The sequence below is a fragment of the Typopeltis vanoorti genome, chromosome 6 (assembly GCF_054136105.1).
Source record: "Typopeltis vanoorti isolate ZY-2024b chromosome 6, IOZ_Tvanoo_1.0, whole genome shotgun sequence".
Classification (NCBI taxonomy): Eukaryota; Metazoa; Arthropoda; class Arachnida; order Uropygi; family Thelyphonidae; genus Typopeltis; species Typopeltis vanoorti.
This window is the reverse complement of record NC_143554.1, coordinates 15,908,507-15,931,312: the sequence shown is the minus strand read 5'-3', so window position 1 is coordinate 15,931,312 and position 22,806 is coordinate 15,908,507. Positions and strand designations below refer to the sequence as shown.

The 22,806-nt window shown below is 35.3% G+C and overlaps 1 protein-coding gene across 1 annotated transcript in view; it reads right to left on the bottom strand.

Annotated features, from left to right (window-relative positions):
* The window catches only part of Vps13D (vacuolar protein sorting 13D), a 1,260,195-nt gene that overhangs the window by 100,019 nt on the left and 1,137,370 nt on the right, over window positions 1–22,806 (bottom strand). Inside the window, exon 72 of the mRNA XM_090393926.1 lies at window positions 8,084–8,157. Within this exon, the coding sequence (XP_090250052.1) occupies window positions 8,084–8,157 (74 nt within the window). The remainder of the gene's footprint in view (window positions 1–8,083; window positions 8,158–22,806) is intronic.

The window sequence follows — 22,806 nt, the reverse complement described above, 5'->3', positions numbered from 1 at the left end:
TTTTGAAATGGTTTTAAGGATTTTTTCATTAAAAAAAAAAAAATTATATACTTGCTTTAACCACCTTACCGGCCATTAAAGATCAAATACGCACCCTCAAAAGCATCGTATCCATCATAAATTTCAATGTAATATCAATGGTATTAAAATTTTAATATGCACTTTGCATCCATGGAAATATGGACATATATATACGTCCTGGCCAGTAGCGTGGTTAATCGTTTATCCAAGTGCAAGCAAACAAGTTTGCATCTGAACTATTTTCAGCACTGGAGCAACTCATATATAGAAGCTTATGACTTCACATCACTTGGCTTAGTATCCCATAATGCAAAGCACATATCCTTACAGGTATGTATTATGGGAAGGGTCACTACCCAAACTGGTTTCGACCTTTCTTGAGGTCTTATCAGTGGGAGCCAGACCCAGAGGTGATACCAAGGTTCAGGTATTATACATACCCGTACGGATATGTGCTTTGCATTATGGGCTACTAAGGCAAGTGATGTGAAGTTAGAAGCTTCTATATATGAGTTTCCAGTCTTGAAAACAGTTCAGGCACAAACGTTTTCTTATACTTGCATAAAGGATTAAACCAACTTTATAATTTCTTGGTATCTTTAATTTATAGTATAACCAAGTGGAAAAACTTCCAACAACATCAAAAAAAGCTTTTAACCATTATGGTATCTCTAGCTTTTCCAATACAGAAGAAATAATTTGCATTCCTTTCCCTTATGTGCAAGACATTTCTGAAAGCATAGTGAAAGTGTTAAAACCACTGAATATTTTTGTTTTTTCTTTCTTTCTTCTCCTAAGGATAAGCTTCCACTTCCAAAGTTTTCTAAGCATCTATATGAGATTTCTTACTCTTGCAGATAATCTTATTTTAGAAGACCTGCTTTTATTCATCTAGAAGTACACAAATCTTATATTAAATGTTATGAACCTGAACAGTTTTGACTTGCTGAGGTTACTATCTCCACTAAACAGTGTATTGGAACAAAACAAGAATCCTTCATAAAAGTCTTTCCACAGAGAATGTCTTAATAAAGAAACATGTGAAACTTCATTGTCCTAAATTATACAGATCCAATGGTTGACATCCATTCCCTTTGTGGGAGATAGTACTTTTAAATCTGTTAATCTTTCCTAACTTTATATATATATATATATATATATGACTCCTTAAAATCTCGATCTTTAGAATATCAACGCACACGGATAGATACCTGCATGTGTCCTCACATCACTATCCAGCACAGAAGTCAGGTATCATCTCCACTCTAGCTCATCATACCAGGTCTGTATTGTCAAATGAGGAGGAGCTAAAAAATGAACTACATCTCAAAAGAACCCTTGACAAATAATGGCTACTCTTCAAAAACTATTAATAAACAACTATACCGGTGTCCTCAAAATAACACAGAGACACAGGACAACCCCAAGGGTTATATCTCTTTACCGTACATCAGCTCGCTCTCCCAAAGATTAATATAATTTTTTTTCAAAATTTATATTAATTTTGAAAAAAATTAATATAAAAACATGCTTTTCCACTCTTCCCAAACTCAGAATCAATTCTAAGCCAACCAAAACAGGCTCACAACCATCTTCAGTTACCAGGTTATATAAAAATCATATGTGACTGTGGGAAGCCATATTATAGCCAAACTGAGAAGTCCATCCTCCTGCAACTTGAAGAACAGAAAGACATTGCTTATAGTAGAACCAGAGCAAGTGCCATCTCAAGCCATGTCCTGTTCTCAGTGAACACAAATGATGAAGGTCACCAACACAAAATAGACTGGAATACAATATCAAACATTTGTATATGCCACAATGAAGTAGAATGCTGCATAGTTGAATCCAAAGAAATTATCCTAGATTCTTCTCACATAAGCAGTAACCTTAGTTACAGTTTGGCAGACTTGCATAGCTCTGCTATCAGTTACTGGTACACTCATGAAGTCACACACTCACATATGCTTAACAATAGAACTTGAGCCTGGACTGTACCTTTCGTTCAAACTTAACTCCACATAGTTAAGTCTGAATGGTTTACAATAACAGTTCATAGTCTGTTATTGTAGTGGTACAATGTTTCTTTATGGTGTTTTATGTTTGCTTTTAATGTTCTCATGCCTGAAGTTGACATTCCGACAAAACACGTGTGTTAATTAAAATTTTTTTTTTTTTCTAATTCTCAGAATTTAGTCAGTATATAATATGAACATATCTACATACTGAGTCAACATAGCTGATAATCATGTGTGTGTGTGTGTGTGTGTGTGTGTGTGTGTGTGTGTGTGTGTGTGTATATATTCATTCTTAGGAGACAAGCAGATAGAATTTATGAATATAATAAAACCAAACTGATTTAAAAAATTTGATATCGTAATGCAAGACAAAATATGGAAGATAAACTTCATAATCAATGTTTCATTGAAAAAAAACAGTTATTAATAAATCCAAGGCTGTCTTGTCTATGGTGGAACAAGTCATTCTCATCATGCGCCTTAACTTTGCAGTCTGCCCCCAGAAAGAACGTAAAGAAATTTTGTTAGCAAAAGTTGAACAAGCTATGTCTATCTTATCTTCACAAGAAGAATCACTGGATCGGTTTCAATCAGCACTTGCCATAAATGCAGCGAAACCTCCTATTCATAATCTTTCACCATTAGAACAAGTTGCTCCCAGTAATTCTTCCTCCATGACTATATGGGACACCCAAAATTCAAAAAAGGTAGTAGAAGAGATAGATTTTCAAACACATCTTGCCAAACATCTAGCTAAACTACTAAAGGGTATGACAAGACAATTACCATCCTTTGTTAAAACTCTGAGCATTTTGTTTCAAGCATCAGCAATATTATCCTTGAAGAACATGACATTTTAGCAAGCCTTGATGTAGTTGATTTAATTACCAATGTTTCTACTTATGATCTACTTGCACTGCTACAAGATAAATTCTCTGAGAATGTTATGGTACTCCTGAAACACTGTATTATTTCATCTGTATATTTCAAATATAAAAATGTAATATAAAATACAAAATAAAATAAAAAAGGTTCCAATGACAAATGTGGAAATTACAGAAGATGCTGTCATTACTCTCTTAATAACAGCATCTAAACTACATGCAAACATCTTAAAGAACAGACTAATTAAATATACAGAAAATTATTTAGAAGAATAGTGTGGTTTTAGAAGAGGGAGAGGATGCACAGATGGCTCTTTCACAATGCAGCAGATCATAGAAAAAAGAAAAGAATTTAACTTGCCACTTTTCTTGTATTTATTGATTACAAAAAGGCATATGATAACTTGAACAGAAATCTGCTCTGGAAAATATTACAAGATGATAAAATATCTCCTCAATTAATTAAAGCAATAAAAAGTTTATACAGAGAAAAAAATTTGCATCAAATTTGCAGATGGAACATTATCAGAACCGATAACTATAAATAAAGGAGTAAGATAAGGCTGTGGCTTATCCCCAGTCCTATTCAGCATTTATATACAGAATCCTAAAAAAATGGAAAACAACTGTCAAAGACGGACAGCTAAATACAATACTTTATGCAGATAATTAAAGATACCAAGAAATTATATACTTCGTTTAATCCTGTATCCAAGTGTAAGCAAACAAAGTTTGCACCTGAAGTATTTTCAGGACTGGGACAACACATGGTAAAGGTGGTATGACTTCACATCACTTGCCTTAGTATCCCATAATGCAATGCACATCTCCTTGCAGACATGTATAATGCTATGCATTGTGGGAAGGATCACTACCCAGACTGGTTTCAACCTTTATTGAGGTGTTATCAGTGGGAACCACTGATAAGAAGTCATATTTTCATGACCCTTCCCATAATGCATAGCATTATACATGTCTGCAAGGAGATGTGTTTTGAATTATAGGATACTAAGGTAAGTGATGGAAGTAATGTGAAGTCATACCACATTTACCATGAGTTGCCCCAGTCCTGATAATACTGACAAGGCACAAACTTGATTTGCTTACACTTGGATAAAGGATTAAACCAAGTATATAATTTCTTGGTATATTTAATTTATAGTATAACCAAGTGGAAAACTTTCAACAACTTTATGCAGATGATCAAGTACTAATTTGAAATTCAGAAGATAAACTCCAAATTGCAACTAACCATCTAAATGAAATAGCATAAAAAAATGTAAATGAAAATCTCTGAAACAAAAACTATGGAAATGTGTGGAAACACCATTCAAAAAGTCAAAATTATGCTTAATAATAAAATAGTAGAACAAGTTACAGAATTCAAATACTTGGGAAATATAATCTTGCAATACAATACCGATTAACAATCAGAAGCAAGACTACAAATTTACAATAGAATGAATGACATAATTAAAAGAAATTTTGGAAAACAAATGGTTAAAAAAACTCTATTAAGATTACATAATATGACCTCTAAAACATCTATCAGGTTTGGAAGTGAAACTTGGATTCTAAAACAGAGAAACAGACAAAGATTGGAAGCATCACAAATAAAGTTTCTAAGACTTCTCCTGGGATTCACTAGATTAGATACAAAAAAACATCATACAAGAAATAGAAGAATACCAGTAAAATTGGCTACACCACATAGAAAGGATGAATAACAATAGAATTCCTAAACAACTAGAATATAAACCTACAGGAAGAAGAGACCGTGGATGTCCATAATTAAGATGGAAAGATCAACTTCATCTGCAGAGCAGGAGCAGGACATAAAAAGCCTATACCTAAACTGCTCAGATGACGCCGACAAAAAATACAATATGCAAACAGAACTATGGTCTAGCCGTGGTGTCCTCTTTTGCCATTTTTAGCAAACAGAAACATTTGAAAACAAGATCCTAGAAGAATATCATCATAAACCAAAATTATAGAAAAAGTACGCTGATGATATATTCTTAGTCTGGAACCATGTGCCACCTTCGCTTTTGCTTTTTCTTGAGTACCTGAATCGTCTACACCCCAACATGAAATTCACCTATGAATTAGAATCTAATGATTCACTCCCATATCCAGACATTCTGCAAACTAAGGAATTGGGTACATTATCTCCATGCATATCATCATCTACAGAGTGATAAAAATTAAAGTATCCCTGTTTAAGGCCCTGTGGAACACCATCCAGTGATCCAAATGCTGTGAAACTTTGTAGGAATACATTATGTGTCATGTGGAAGCGATACCTGAAGGGAAGGGAAAAAAATAATTCAAAAATTCACCACCAGGGTCACTGTAAATACTAAATGCATGAAATTTGCATATCATGCAATTCAGCAGGTGCCAGGAGGGTTCAAAAAGATGGACACATGATTTTTTCCTTCATTCTGGTTGTTAATACTGTCCACAGTGATGGCTAACTTTGCCCCAATTAGCTTTGCTTGCGAAGCTGTATAACCTAAACAATTGCAATGCAATTGTTTAGGTTGTACAGCTTCAAAATAGTGCATTGTACAGCTGTGAAATAGTGCATTTCACAACCTGTGAAATTAACTATTTCACAGATTGTGAAAAATAGATGATAATCTCTTCGAGTTTCATTTCCCCTGTATATTTTTGTATCCAGTATCAGTGTGAAGGTGTCAGTTATCAACAACAACAACATAGTCAATAAGACATTTCTTATTTATTGCATTTTCTCTCTCCATGTGAAGGTATGCATCTTTATACTGAAAGATGGTATTAGCAATGACCAGTCTTGTGCTGAACAAAAATCCAGCATGCACTTACCATTATCAGCATTGCCATTTTCTCTTAAATTTCCCTAAAACATTTCTAAATGTCTGAGATTCATTTTCTACTGTTTACCATTTTTTGATGCTAGCAGCCATCTTTAATGAATCAAAAATTTTCTGTGGGTAAAAAAAATATGTCCAGTTCCTCATTTTGAAATATTCTCACCTAACTACTTGAAATTACCTGCCAATCATTGATTAGTTCTTGAATGATGTTTGGTATTAAATGTGATCATCACTCTTTCCTTTCTATCATCATTATTGCCAAAATATAATATTCTTCTTTCTCATCTGTCAGATCATGGGTTGAGTCCCCTATGCTCAAATCTTTGCTATCTGGTTCTATCTCTGGCCAGTTCTAGCTCTGGTACTGTATATTTATTATTTAGTAGAATTTCACCTCTTTGAGTCTTCTTTGTTTCAGTAACACCAATTACATCCACGCACTTCCATTCTTGTTCTTTTGGCAGTTTGAGTTCTTTTCCATTGATACTTCTAAAATTAGGATTGTTCTAGTAGTGACTTTTCACTATTCATCTAGATTTCCTGAAGAAAAGAGTGGGGAGAGGGGTCCCTGTTTAACTGACAATACAGAATGCAATTTGCTCAGCTAGGTCCAAAACTACCAGCCCATCCTCGTTCATTCAATATCCAGTAAATAACTACTAATGGAGCGAACCACATGAAGGCAAGGATTGGACATCAGGTCAGAAGCCCTAAATTTTGTCATGTTCAACCATAATGTTTACTTATGATTTTGTGAATGACATCTTTGCAATCTGGTTTCACTCTGAAACAGAAGTACTTTAATTTCTGGATAAAATTAACTCCTAATACATACTTGCATCAAGTTTATTACTGATCGTGAATCTACCAACAGCCTCCCCTTTAAGGATATTTTAATATGTCATAACTCTGCAGGTGATAGTGAATTTTCTGTTTACAGGAAGCTATGCTTTACAGGCAGATATATCCACGTCTTCACATCATCAAGCTTTCACAAAAAATAGATATTATCAAAAGCCTCGTACACCGAGCATGCACAGTTTGTTCTTCTGAGTCTCTTCTATTAGAAGAAACAAATAAAATAAAAAATTACTCTATTACTTAATGAATACAGTGAGAAGACAGAAAGTATTTGATAATTATCAACCCTCTTCCAGATTGCAATCTGATGTTAAAAGGATCAGCATAGTCTACCTTAAAGGAACAGCTGAACAAATAGCAAAGGCCCTTCACAGATATAATTTGCATAACACCTTCAAACCAGCCTGGAAATTGTCATCTTTCTTACCACCTATCAAAGATACATTATTACCTCTATCCTTGCCTGGTGTTTATCAAATACCCTGTTTCTGTCATCTTGACTACCTTGGACGGCCATTCTGCTACTATTAGAATCCAAGAACATCATGATTATATAAGTTTTTGGAATCTGAAAGTTCAGGTCTAGCTCCTCATGCCATTGACACTAGATATAGAGGAACCAGAGGAATCAATGGAACCATACCAAGATGCTACACTACAGTAGTTCAATTGTGATCATCTTTTTTTTTTTTTTTTTATTCATGTGAAGCCCTATGCCACTGTCCTAATCTTAATCACACAGACTGTATGCCTATCTCTAAGTATTGGGAAGTGATTTCTGGTAATTGTTTAAATTGTTTATAAAAAATTTTAAACTAATTAATTGTACATCTATACCCATGTCTCTGAACTTTAATAGTGTTTCCTACTGCACTGCAGTGACCAAGACAAGTAGTATTATATGCATGCTGTATGATTCGTTCATTTATTCAGAATTTAAATGTTATCAGTTCTTCTGCTTCCACCTTGAATGAAGCTCATGACATATTGAGTAAAATATATAAGAGGAATAAATTCCATTTAATTTTCTCTTACACGTGTGAAGCCATTATTTAAAACATTATTTTAATAGAGACAAGCACCTTACTATATCTAAGATGCTTGTCTATTAAATGTCTAGTAGTTTACTTATGGTTTAAGTCAACACAGAAAGTGATTTGTTTGGCTAAGCCACAAACTGCCGGCCCATCCTAGTTTGTTTGGTATCCAGTATATACCTACTAATGGAGAGAATTACTTGAAGGCAGGGATTGGACATTTGGTCAGAACCACTTGTCAGTTCTTATCTTTCTTAAAGGTTATGTGGAGGTCTCTATCCAGTAATCTAGCTTCAACTCTCAAGTAACTTCAAATATAAACTTAGTTATAAAATTCGTTTTTGAGATTAAAAATTATAATAAAGCAATTTTCTCAACATTTTCATATCAAATCACCTTACCTCTCTGTAATGTTCCACAATGCTGTCCAACAGAAATGACAGAGTTTCATAAGGATGTACTCTAACAAATGAATCTAATTAATAGGAATATAAAACAGAAAACAATTGTTATTTATTTATTAAATTAATATATATATATATATATATATATATATATATATATATATATATATATATATATATATATATATATATATATCAGTAGCATCATGTGTCCATTTAGATTGGGTGTGTTGTCTCCCTACCACCCCTGCTACAAAATTCATGTCAATTTGACCATATAATTGCATTTTTATTGATGTATGCAAGTTTTAAGAGTGCATAACATACCAGTGCTTATCTTAATTTGTCCAATGCATTTAATTGCAGGATAACTTTGAATACTTTAATTTATCAATTAATAAATTTTAATTATGGAAAGCATAAAGGTCAAATGAACAATAGCTATGCTTCAAGCATGCAGTTTATGTGAGAAGCACAAAGGATTTATGCTTCGTGGTAAGATTAGATTATCATTGGCAAATACTAGAGTGAGACACAGATAATTTGAATTTTGATATGATTTTTAAATACAGCCATATAATAAGCACGGAAATCAGAAAAAGTAATTACTTGAAAAATTATTAATTTTCTGGATTGAACCAAAGAAATGCTGAACTAACTAATTTTACTTACCAATTTAAACACAAGTTCCAACCTTCTTTGACTAGAATCAATCATACAATACTCAAAAGCTCTTGCAGAAAATGGGACATTCAGATCATTCACACGGTTTCCCATTATAAACATGGGCAAAAAATTTATAAATTATTTATAGAAAATTACTTGTCTATATTGGTTCCTAAACATGTCAGTTCACACTTCACGCACATAAAACAGATGAAACTCAGAAAATAAAAACAGCAACTCATGACAAATGACAATATTCAATTGAATTGGTTGACACAATAATTGATCACAACCACTGATTTCTAGGTGTTATTGTCTCAACACTTACCCTGCCTCACCTTCTGGGCAGTTTAAAACCACTAGAATGCTAAGAATTTGATCTGTACGTCTGTTCAAAGGGCTCAAGGGTGTATGTATTTGTGACTGCACACCCAGGCTATAATGTGAATGTGATGCAATGTTTATGTGTTGAAATGTGTCCTCTTCATGAAGCATTAGTATATTGTGTTTAATTTTAGGAATAAATGCAAAAATATAATATTGGTGATATTGCTATTCTACAGCACACCTAGCACATCCTGAATATTCACCTCTGATATATATATATATATATATATATGCACACACATTTTTAGCATCATATATTACTGAACACACACAAATTTAATAGTATTCAATATTTAAAGGTAAATGTATTCAGTCCGCATGGTTAGCCTAGTGGCTATGTGCTTTGCAACCATATGCCTGGGGAAGGAGTGTTCTAGGTTAGATTTCTGTCGATGATGTGAGGAGCTTAAGGATCTTCCTCAGCCATAGCCAAGTTAGTCGGTCTTGGGCATGGACAGCAGGTCCCCCTCCCAGTTTATCTGGGGTTTTTCATCTCACAAGCAGGCAAACCGGCCCAGTGAATATACACACGGATACAGTCATAAATATCGCCCTTAGGGAATGCAGCAGAGGAGTGGTGAACTGGCATATTTCCAGCAATCCCTCATTAGGAGGGGACTCAACCCATCCTAGATAGATGAGAAGGATAGGATAGGAAAGATATTCAAGTTAAAAATGGACTGTCAAAAAATCACAATAGATAGTAAATGCCAAATCCAGAATTACTATTATTAGCACTAAATCTCCATGTAATCTAAAGATTCACAGTCTTTTCACTCCACACAGTTTATCAAACCATTCCATAAATTCTTTGGATGTTTACATACTCTCAGGCAAAGCATTACACTCATCTATCCCTCTTCATGAAGAGCATGCTCCTCATTCCTATCCTTATATGATTTCCTCAATTCTATGAAAAATAAATCTTTTCCACAGAAACCTGCTAATAGCAACTTACTAACTTATATTTCTCAGTAACATCCCGCTTGGTCTCCTCCTATTCACAGGGGTCAAAAATTGCATTCCTCCAAGCTGCTTCATATCCCACAGATTCCAAAACTCCCTTAGTTAATCTTCTCTGGACCTTTTCCAATATATTCTTATCCCCAAGAAAACCAGATGACCAAATCTGCACATAGCAAACACATGACACTTGATTACAGCCTTATACAACTGAACCATAACATCTCAAAATCTTCTTCATAACTTCATAATCTGACATGATGATTTCACATTATGAGCAAAGTGATTCCTGAACTTCAGATTCCTCTCCACCACCAATTATGAATTTCTCATCTCTTCCACTTATTCAAAATTTTCTCACCAACTAACACTTTTCAGTTTAACCATAGTTAAACAATAATGGCACTAACCCCCCCCCCCCCACACACACACCACCTTCCTATGGCACAGCATTAGTGACTTCTTTCATTTAGAATACTGTGTGCCATACAAAACTTTCTGGTACTTATCTGACAGCCCATCATCTATCTAACTCACTAATTTACTATCTAACCTCAATCTGTTCCACTTGTTGTGTGTGTCCATCTATCATATGCCTTTGGAAAATCTTAATATACCAGTGCATAATGTATCTTCCTTATCCAATACACCATCACCTTGCTTTAGAACACATGAAGACTATTACAGGAAAGCTATCATCAACCTAATTCTATACTAACTCTCTAGTAATTAAACCATAACTCCAAACACAGATTGACCTATAATTTGTAGCATCAGTCTTACCACCATCATTGTGAATATGAACACTTAGGACTTGTCTTGTTGCAAGGCGCTTGTTTACAGGTATGCCAAGGCTACAATTAACAACAGAACACCTGTTAAACAAGAGCCTGGCAACAGGACAAATCCCAAGGAGTCCCTCCTATCTGAATTATCAAGTTTACTAAATTCCTCATATAACTGTTTGCTTGCTCACCATCAGTCAATTCTCTTCCCTGATGAATTGCTCAATAGGTTAATATCATCTTATATTAACATCATCTATTTGACAGATATTGAAAGAGCTCTAGGATTTCTGTTGGTTTGATCAGCTACTTTCTGCTTATACTGTACTTTTGATTTTCTTACCAACTGAGTCACTTTTATGATCTATTCTGTGTGCAACTGATTATTACCAACATTTAACTTATGGTGTCTCCACATACTACATGCTAAATCATTTCATTTAACCATTTTACACATACCTTAATTAGGCTTTACCTTTGCAATACATTCACACACATTGTTGCTGTCAATAGTCAATAGTGATTTTGAATCAGGAAATGATTATGATGACTGTGTATTCGTCCAGTTTGGACCTATCAATCATGTTTGCGTAAGTAAGGCACAAGATAAGAACAGAGATCTGCAAGTTGTCCAAAATTTGTCATACAGACTAAAGAGAAGAGAATTAAAAAAAAAGACACAGGTAATTTATTATGTCTGCACATAAATGACAGGTGCATAAGAAATAAAGGGGTAGAGTTTGTTGTCTTTAGAGTTGAGAACTATCAATGCAATACTAATAAAAGTGTTTCATGTAGCAGTTAGTTTGAACCAACTGGTTTGAGGTAGATCAAATACAGAGTGGGGTGTTGTTACAGACCTAGTGGATTGGCTGCTAGTGATAAAGAAATGCATTGCCATATAAAAATGATGGGAGTGAAACAAGTAATCATGTGATAATGGGAGACTTTAATTATCTGAGCACTGATTGGGTAACAGTAAAATCTCGTGAGAAGAATGAAACTGAATTTATTGAACTAGTGCAAGACAGTAAGTTAAAGAAGACAGTCAGCTCAGCATAATGGCAAGATAGTAAATTAAAGATGTCAAGAAATTGTATCCTTGGTTTCATCCTTCATCCTAGTGTAAGCAAACAAAGTCTGTACATGAAGTCATTTCACGACTGGGTTACTTGTATATAGAGGCTGAGGCTAATCACTTCACATCAATTACCTTAGTATCCCATAATGCAATGCACATATCCTTATGGACATGTATAATGCTATGTATTATGGGATACTAACATTAACGGCCACTACCCAGGCTGGTTTCGACCTTTATTTAGGTCTCATCAGTGAGGGGCCAGACTCAGAAGTGATACCCAGGTTGAAGTAGTGCAAACGTCATATTTCCATATATAAGAAGCCAAAAGGTGTCACACCTTATTACTAAAATACTCTGAAATAGAGGTAGATGTTGAAAGTTCTTTCACTTGGTTATACTATAAATTAAAGATGACAAGAAATTTCTGTGTGTGTGTGTGTGTGTGTGTGTGTGTGTGTGTGTGTGTGTGTGTGAAGGCTTAAGTGCTCAGAGGACATCAAGTTGAATGTTTAATGGATTATTTACAGCACTAGGAAAGGATTAAAAACTAAATTTAATGTTTCCAATATTTCATTTCAGTCACTGAAACATCTTCGGGGATTAAAAATAACTCTTGTAACACACACGCACATGCACACACACACACAATTCAATAATAAATAAAACACATGGGTGACTCTGAAGTCCTATCTAGGTGGTTTGCCTTCTATGGACATTTGTAGGTGGCCTAGGTTGTAAACTGGGACCTCTGACAATTCTTCTTTCCCAAATTTTGAGACACCTGTATTTATTTGAATTCGGTTGATTAGTGAATGCTGCTGCAGATTCTAAAAAGAGTCTTTATTTTTTAAATTTAATATGGTGGAGCATGGTAGTTTTCTTGCAGGAGATCCAATGGGTTGTATCCAATACATGGTCTGCAAGGCCCATGTATTGACCATAGTCATAATTGCAGATGTACGATTTGCATTCTTCTAAATGGATGGTCACTGCCCTACCTGTCTGTCCAAAGTAAGCAAATTGCAGGAACAGGGTATTTTATAAACTCCGGGCACTGAGAGAGGAAGGAGCTGAAATTTTCCAGTAGGGTTTAAAAGCTGTTCAGAGGTTGTACTTTTTTAAAGATCTGCCAGAGATGTAGGGGATGGTGATGGCATTTCTGAAATCCTTCTGAAGCAATGGCTGAGGAATGAGGGAGGAACTGATTATTTTTTAAATTCTGCAATCATGTAGCCATTGAAAAGGCAAGTGTTGTGTATGTGGTTGAGTTCGGTTGAAAGAGAGAGGTTCCACTACCATAAAGATTATAGGCTCTATTGGTTAGTTTTAATAATGCCATATTGTTGAGGGGATTGTTGGTGGTGGGAAAGTTTGTGAATGTATCTGCCTGTGTGAGTGGGTTTTCTATATACATATACTTTCTATAGTGAAGGAAAGGTTACCAGTAGAAGGCATGTTACTAAGGTGTCTAGGAAGGGTAAATTATTGTTATTTTCCTTTTCCATCATAAACTGGATTCTTCGATGTAGACTAGTGACATGACTGAGAAAGGAGTCTGATGTGTTCGGGCCATGAGGACAAATAGAGAACATATCATGTACATATCTTAGCTAAATAGAAGGTTTGAGAGGGGCTGAGTGTATGGCTCATTTTTCAAAAATTTATTATCCTCATATTCCGTATTGAATACTATAGCTACTGCTTCTTTTCCCTGATCATTATTGCTTGAATGTAACATTTTGTAATTGTTGCTGAGAAAGATCTCACCAGTTTTTGTCTTCTTTGTTTTGGTCACACCTATTATGTCGATCTTGTATTTATCCACTTCTTCTGCTAGTTCCATTTCTTTTCCATTGATGCTTCTTATATTGACAGTACCAAAATTGAACTCTGTTGATCTTCAGTCGGGATGTGTTTTGAGATTTGTTCCAGTAGATAACTTTGCGCTGTTTGTCCTGGTCCCTGATGAAAACAATGGAGCCTTCTTTAACTAGGTAATTCCCCAGTGAGCATGAAATTCTCCAGGTTGTATCGTCATTATACATTGTGGTTTAAACCAATAAGAATATATTTCAGTTGACTAAATCACAAATTGCCAGCCCATCCTCTTTCAGTATCAAGGTGGGTACCTAATAGGGCACACTATGACAAAGTAAGGATTGTACATTAGTTCAGAAGTCCCAGTTGTTCTCCACGATTCCTCAAAAGGCTACATGGAGGTCTCCTCCCATTTACAGCTTTGACCCTTAAACAGCCCATTCAAAAGAACAGTATCTAAGAAAGTTTTAAAAAGAGCTTGACAGGTAAATTGTAGATTCAACTACACAAACATTACCAAATAAAAAAATGAAACAGTTTGAAAACAAGAACCAAACCTTGGAGTTTCAGTCGCAAACTCTGAAGAAAACATTGATTGATTCAGCTAGGAGGGCATGTGGTGGTGAAGTTGTCTGTAAGGTTACAAAAATGAGATCATGGTGGACACAAGAAATTAAAGAAATAGTCCTGGAAAAGAAGAAAAAATACCTAAATTTCCTAGCAAATAAATTAAGAGAGCTAAGCTATGTATAAAAGTAGCTAAACAAAAGTCATGGGAATACTTTGGTAAGAATATAGAAAATGAATATCAGAAAGGTGGCAAAATGTTCATTATGTGTGTGTTTGCTTTTCCAGGCTGACAAGTGATTCATATAACATAAAACAATTATCATAATTAATTATGGCAAGATAATGTTAACAGATGAAAGTGGTGGATGTGTAGATGCTCCAGAAGACATGGTCAGGGTGCTCAGTTTGCAGTTCATCAGGCTGTTTTATCCTTGGTGTGAATTCAGGGACACAGGTGTGGAAAGTTAAATGGGAGGGGACTTGCTGGTGGTGGGCAGGATGGGAATAGGGAGTTGAGTGGGCTGGATGCCAATGGCATGCAAATCAATATGCCAACATTGGGACCTCAAGGCATGTCGCTGTGTGTCTTGGGGAAATGATCCAGGGAGTTGGCATCAGCCTTGGCTACCTGTTTAACAAGTCATTCAACAGCACAGGTCTTGGGTGGTGTAGGTTGTTCTGCTTCACAGGGATGCCAATCTGTATTTATTTATTATTATTTTTTTTATATCGACTCCCATACATAAAAGGTCGAAAGACCTATAAGCATATCAGTGCCATGTGTAAAGTGCAGTTGAGGACTGAGATGGAATTTTATTGAAGTTGTTGATGTTTGGGAATACTTCATGAGGATGGCTGTTCCAGAAGACAAAGGTGGATGGAAAAAAACAGGAAGAGGAGAGACAGGTTCGGTGTGGTTGCAGTTGCACAGTCAAGGGATGCTGGGTAGCTACTCCTGTTGTATTAACAGTTGCAACAGAAAGTGGAGGATTGATAGTTGCCAATTCAGTGGAGGAGGGAACATGGAAGTACCTGTAGAGTTCACTTCAACCTCTATCTGTGAGGTAGAGGCTGAAGTGAATCTGTAAGAGAGAGAGATCATATGCTTAGATATAAAACAAATGTCACCCCCATTTGCTTTAATTTAAAGATTAAGAATAGTGATGTTTGAAATGATCTGGTTGCAGTTCTGTCTGTCTGATGGTGGAGAGCATGAAAGCATCGAATCTCTGGCAGAGGTGTAGATTTGAGCATTGATAATGGAGTGTCAACAGAAAAAATGGATTAAAAAATTGAAAAATAAGCAAAAAATACAAGGAAATAGAGAAGAAATAATGAAAACATGTAGTGAGTTTTATAGGGACCTAGACACAGGCAAGGCAACAGATATGAATCCTTGACAATATTGAGATCAGGCTAATAGAGAACCACCCATCATGGTGGAGGAATTATGAAACGTCCTCAAGCCAGTAAACAATAATAAAAGTCCTGGAGAAGTTGGCAGAGTAGCAGAACACATAAAACCAGGAGGTTCAGTTTCATAAGGTCATATGAGATATATTTAGTGATAATTTAACTAAATTATCACTAAATTCTTGTGAATTAGCATAAATCTTTGATTATCTTATTACATAAAAAGGGCAGCTCAGATGATATCAATAACCCCAATCAGTTTGCTATTCCACCTGTACAAAATGTTTATACTTGTTATATAAAATAGGATCATGATTTTTTTGGATGATGTAGCCATATGAACAAGCAGGATTCAGAGCAGATTCTCAACAATAGGTCATATTCATACTATTAAGAGGATCTGAGTGCTAGGAAGTGTGAGTTAAACATTGGTTTAATTGTAGTTAAACTGCAGATTAAATGTTACTGTGAGATATTTGAGTGTGGAACATTGTGTTTGGATAAATTTCTGAGGGAATATAATCATAAATTCATTGTTTTTGTTAGTACACTAATACAACATAGCAGTGAAAGACAAATCATTGCATAGGTAGGTGCAGAAGACAAAGTAAAAGCTGTGGATTTCTCAAAACTAGTATGGTACTGTGAATTTAGTATGTATAGCTGGAAAGATGTTGCAGGTATTTATGTAGAGAGGCTGAATAAGAGAAAATAATAGGGGTGATATGTGATGTGTGTATGTATGTAGGATATGTGATATTTTGATGGATTATAGGGCTTGCTTAAATATGAGTAGGGAACATGGCATCATAACTGACACAGCATTCGAAGATCATACAAATGTTCAGAAAGTGCATGGAAGAGATAGTGAGGAAAAAATTTCAATTGACGACAAAGTGGACAATAATCATGTTGAAAAACAGAGTGCAATTAATGATAAGTTGGCGAAGTGGCGAGTGGGATTAACAGCAAACAAGTGTGTGTGTGAATGATAGCAAAAAGAGGATGCAAGTTTTGAAATCTGAATTGAAGATGAGGCAAGAGATAAGGTGGATGTAGAGAAATAAGATGAAATGAAGAGAAATGGTGCTATGTATGGAAGAATGAAGATGATGAAAACAAATGATGTCAGTATGAAAAAAAAAAAAACGAGTAGTATTGTATGGAGATTTGATTATTAGAAGTGTGGTAAATGTGAAGATGCACAAGGTTTGTTTTCCCAGAGGTAAAATGAATAGGATGGCTGAGGTATTCGATATGAGGAGTAAGTGAGCAAAGGAGTTGGTAGTGGTAATAGGGAGAAATGGCTTCACCTGGAACCAGGAGACTACAAGTCTGTTTATCAGGAAGTTGTTGTGAAGGATAAAAGATAATAGTGTGATAGGAATGGTAGTTGGTGTGAAGCAGTATGACATTTATGAGATGAGAGGAGAGCAAGAATTAATGAATGACATGTTAGTGGAAATGTGCAAAAAGAAAGGAGTGCAGTTTGTTAATGTGCCAAATGAGTTTTAAGGAAGAATTGAACTCTATAAGAGTGATGAGTTGCATTTGAATAGTTGTAGTGTAGGTGATTGGAGAGCAAGAATGAATGTGAGCAAGTAGATAGTGATGTGACAGAGCAGGAAAGTAAGAAAGGAGAAATTAAAGTGATACTTATGAATGAAGAATGGGATAGCATGAGTGCAGAGGATGAGAGAAAAAGTATGCAAGAAAAACAGGGAAACAGGGTAGACAGGAGAACACAGCATGAGAAAGGTTGATGCTCCAAGAGCATGTGCAGACAAAAAAAGGGAAGGGAAGGACTTAGGATGTAGGGAAAATAGTTGGTTTTGATGGTGGTTCTGGGATGGGTAAGGAGAAAGAGATATGGCTTGAGGAATGTATGGAGAAGTCATATCTACTAAGTGGTATCAATGGAACTTGTTACAGATCCAGGAATGAACTGTTATGTTTGTATATGAATGATAGAAGTATCAGAAACAAAGGAAATGTTGAGATCATTGAGATCATTCATTCAAAAATTGCTGGAATAAGTGAGACATGGTTGGATGAGGATGACATACTGACAGGAATAGAGATGGAAGTGTATGATGTATTTCGTGAAGATAGAAAGGGTAAAAGGGTGGAATGCTACTGATGATGGAAAAAGAGTTATGTCCATACAAGATAGATAGACAAGGGAGAAATAACAGTAGTGGTTTTGAGGCAGTATGGTGTGAGATAGTTGTGAAAAGAATGTTGCTATAGGCCTGGTAATGTAGAGGATAGTGACCAAGAAATGTATAAGAAACTTGACCAAGCAAATGGGGAAAAGAGTGAATCATTATGTGTGATTTTCATTATGGCAATATAGGTTGGGATTATGAGATAGCAACTAAAAGTAACGAAAATGAGTTTTTGGAATTTTTGAGGGACAGTATGCAACAGAGGGCAAATGAGGAGTGAGGGTCTTGGATTTGATCATCTCATCACAGGATATTAATATAAATGAGGAGTCAAATCTCTGGTGAGAGGGACCATGAAGTGATTACCTGGATGGCTGCCAAACCATGTGAGGAAAGAGTATATGTGGAACTATAAGGCTGGTGATTATGATAAGAGCAGGAGACAGATTGCAGTTACAGCATGAAATGAGGAGTAGGGTGGAAAGGGGATCAATGCTGCTTGGGTGATATGGAAGTTACTATCTAGTAGAAGGAATGTCTAAATGTATTCCAAAGATCAGAAGGTTAAATAAAGTAGGCGAGAAATTGATGAATGAAGAGATTAATCATTCAGTACAGAGAAAAAAGGTGTTATTGATGCAACATAAAAGGAGTGGTGATAATCAATTCCATGAGGAATATAAAGAACTGAAAGGAGGGTGAATCAGTTGGTAAGGGTAGCAAAACTTCAGTATGAGCAGTCATTAGTTAATGAAGGGGAAAAAAATCATAGGAAGTTTATTTGATAAGTATCCAGAAAATAAAAAGAAGAATGATTATGATAGGATGACAATGATTGCAGAAAATGGTATAAGGAAAACAGCTGTAGATGATATAGCTGAGATATTTAATGAGCAGTTCATAAAGGTGTTTAATTTTTGTGAATGTGACATCATAGAAAGTTTAAGAGCAGTGGATGGTGACAAGAAGAAACTGACTGTGAGGGAGTAAGAAGTATGTGGGTAAGCAAACTTGATATTAATAAGGCTGTGGGATGTGACGATATATCACCATGTATTTTGAAGGAATGTGCCCAAAGAGTTGACATCTGCCCTGATATATCAGTTTAATATGAGATTTACATTGGGTCATTTTCTAAAGGAATGGAAGAAAGGCAGATTGTACTACTTCATAAAGGAGGTGACAGAATTCAAACATCAAATTATAGGTCATTCTGTGTGTCAGTTGTCGTGGTTTAAGTGTTGGGAGAGGCTGTGAGAATCAGGATCCAATATTGCATTGATAACAATAGTATTACCTTTGATGGAGAGCACAGATTTGCTAAATGGAGGTCATGTTTTAGTAATCTACTTATTTATTACAATAAGGTGATAGCAAAATTGGATGCAGGAGATGGAAACACAATAGTATATTCAGTTTTTTCAAAGAATTTTGATACATCTTCATGATAAGTTAATAGTCAAACTAGAGCAGATGGGGTTGTATATCAGACTAGTGCATTGGGTTGGAGATTGGCTGTCTGATAGGTATCAACAAGTTGTGTATCCATATTTCCCTTCAGCTTTGTGGCTGGTGGAGGGGTAGCGATATGCCACCATACTAGGGAGATGATTACGAAGCAAGGTAGTTTCCCATTGCCTTCCTTGACGCAAGTATTTGACTGCAGCTGTGTCACAGGACCAGTTTGCCTGTTTGGAGGGATGAAAAACCCGAGTTACCGAGAGAAAAAAAAATTTCGCCCTTGTATGAGACCAGTTAACTCACCTTTAGTCGAAAGAGACCAGATAAAGGTTCCTTACATCATGGATGGGAATCAAACCCAGGTCTTTCTGACCAAAGGGCTTTGTCTTTACCAGCTGAGCTATTGAGGCTCTAGTTGTTTATGGGGGAGCAATATCCCAGAAGAGGAAAGTCACTAGTGGTGTATACCTCAGGGGTCTGGTTTAGAGCCATTGCTGTTTAACCTGTATGTTAATCATATTGGGGAAGATTTTAATGGGGATATAGAGCTGTTTGCAAATGATGCAAAGTTGGGGCAAACTATTAGGAGTAGAGCAGATGTTGTGGCCTTACAAGAAGAATTGAATAGATTGAGCAAATGGGCATGTGAATGGGAATACCAGTTCAATGCTGCAAAATGTAAGGTTTTAAAATTTGGAAAACATTGATGGGATGTAGAATTTACTCTTGGTGCAGATATATGTTGGAGCTGGAGGAAGTATGAGATCTTGGGGAAATGTTGGATAAGAATCGGAAATTTAGAGGATGTACTACCAAAATTATGAGGACAACACAACGAATTCTGCCAATGATGCAGAGGACACTAATTTATAGAGGTAAGGAGATGCTGATTACAATGTATATGGCTCTGATTAGACCACATATGGACTACTGTGCACGGATTTGGTCACCTGGTTTTCAAAAGGATGAGGAGATTTTGAGAGGGTCCAGAGGCAATTGACCAAAATAGTTTCTGATGTCTGGAATGTTGAATATAGAGAAAGGTTGAGATGATGCAATTTGCAAAGTCTAATGGATAGTAGTAAGAGGGGCGATATGATAGAGACATACAATTTAATAAGGTGTTGTTATAGGATTAACATTGAAGAGGTTTTTCATAAAATGGTGGGAGATTAGGGGGGTGGGATGGAAATGAGAGGTCATCCATGGAAGATGTGTAAGCAAGAGAAATGAGGTATGAGTAAGAGAGTGAGAAGCAGGTTTTTGTATGGAGAGTTGTGAATGATTAGAATGTATTCCCTGGGAGTGTGGTGGCTGCAGAGAATTTGAATGTGTTTAAGGCATGGTATGATGTGCTGTGTGTATGACAAAAGGGACTTCCTAGATGAGTCTATGACTCATAGGATCTTAAGGTAATAATAATTACCAAGTAATAAAAAAGCAAAAGAATATAATCTTCCTGCAAGTTTGTAGATTTTGAAGTTTTTGATTCTGTATATGTATCAGAAATAATACAGATCTTAAAACAACAAGCTATTTCAAAAATGTATATCTGATTATTAAAAACTGTTTTTGGTACTGGGAAAAGAGTAAGGCATGAAGATCCTATATCACCCAAACTGTTTTCTTCTACATTAGAAGTCTTTAAGAGTGTCACATGAGAAAACTATGGAATTAGTCTATGGAAAAAATGTCAATCGTGTTTTACAGATAACATTGTTCTTTGAGCAAAATAATAGAGAAACACAGGAAAATCTGAATAACCTTGATAGAGAAAGCAATAGAAACCATTTAAAGATTAGTCTAAGTAAAACCAAACTGATGGAAAATTCAGATCATAATGAACTCATATTAACAGATAATCATAGTGAAATCGTGAAGGACTATATTTACAATGGCAAATTAGTTAGTTTTAAGGATAAACAAGATAAAGAAATCAAGATTATCTCTTAGGAGATTTAACTGTCTAAAAAAAAGAAAGCTTTTTAATATATACATTATTCCAGTGTTTACCTATGGAAGTGAAACATGGGCAACAACTGAAAAACAGAAGACAGGTTGATGTGGCCATAAACCTTGGAAAGAGGAATGCTCCAAATAACAAAAAGGAATAGAATAAGAAATACTAGAATTAGAGAGAGAGAGAGATTACTGGAGTAGAAGATATGTGAAGTGTCTTCAAACATGTAAACGGAGATGGGCTGGCCATATTAGTAGAACAGTAAACCCTCGATTTGACAGACTTTCGCATTTAACGACAAAATTTCCGGTCCGTATGTCACATGTGAAAATTAACACCCTGTTAATTTTAAAATGCTTTTAACCAAGATTTGCTTATAATTAAATTAACAGGCTATTTTTTGTTATTAATTTCCTGTTATTTTTAACAAATTTTGGCGAATAGGCCATCATATATTGGAAAAACACTGTAGTAATTTAGCCGACATAAATGAGTTGCTGCTCATAAAACATGTTTGGTGAATGATTAGGACGCGATCACATCAATCGCACTATAATTGATTATTTTATCGCATGGTGGGACTTTCTGTGGCAGTTTTATTACACACATTTTTGTAATTTTAGGGAATTAATTATAAAAAAACAGCAGAATTCGAAAGTTCAAAAAAAAAAACGTTAGTTTTTTCAAAGCAGAATTACCTAAACCCAGCCCCTCAACATCAAACATTAACTTCACATTAACTTATCTAAAAGTGTGTGTAAAACAATTTTTTTGTTATTACAGTGCTAATATTGATTAAATTGTAGTATAATGTTACAGATATTTTTATTTAAAAAAATTCGCGATTTAACGGACACTCCTTAGCCCCTATTAGTCCGTTAAATTGAGGGTTTACTGTATATATGCTGCAAGATAAAAGGTGTACAAAATTAAGCACTAACTGGATAACAAGGAAAGGGATGGAGAGAGTGCTAAAGAACAAGATGGGGAGATGATTTACAAAATGAATTTACATTAGATAGTGGACATTAGCTAAAGGCAGACAGAACTGGAAAGTTTTGGGAGACTTATATCCAGCAGTAGATGGAAAGTACCTAAAGAAAAAGGAGATTCAAGTCACAATTTGATAAGTGCCCGATATAATGGAGCAAGGAATATCTGTCTATGCCCGAAATGGTAAAAGACACCACTTAAAGAGATACTGTATCTATTATTACCATTATCAAATTTACATCATTATGTAATAACTGGCATTCCCTTCTTCACTGGAAACAATCCACAATTATCAATAAAGCGACCAATGGTCTGTACACATCTTTACTCTCTTACATTACTGTCAGTGTTCTATTCCCATAATACATTAATTTCCACTGCATTCTGATATACATTAACGTTTTATCCATTTTTATCTGCGGTACTCTTATCCATGTTGGCAGCTTATGATC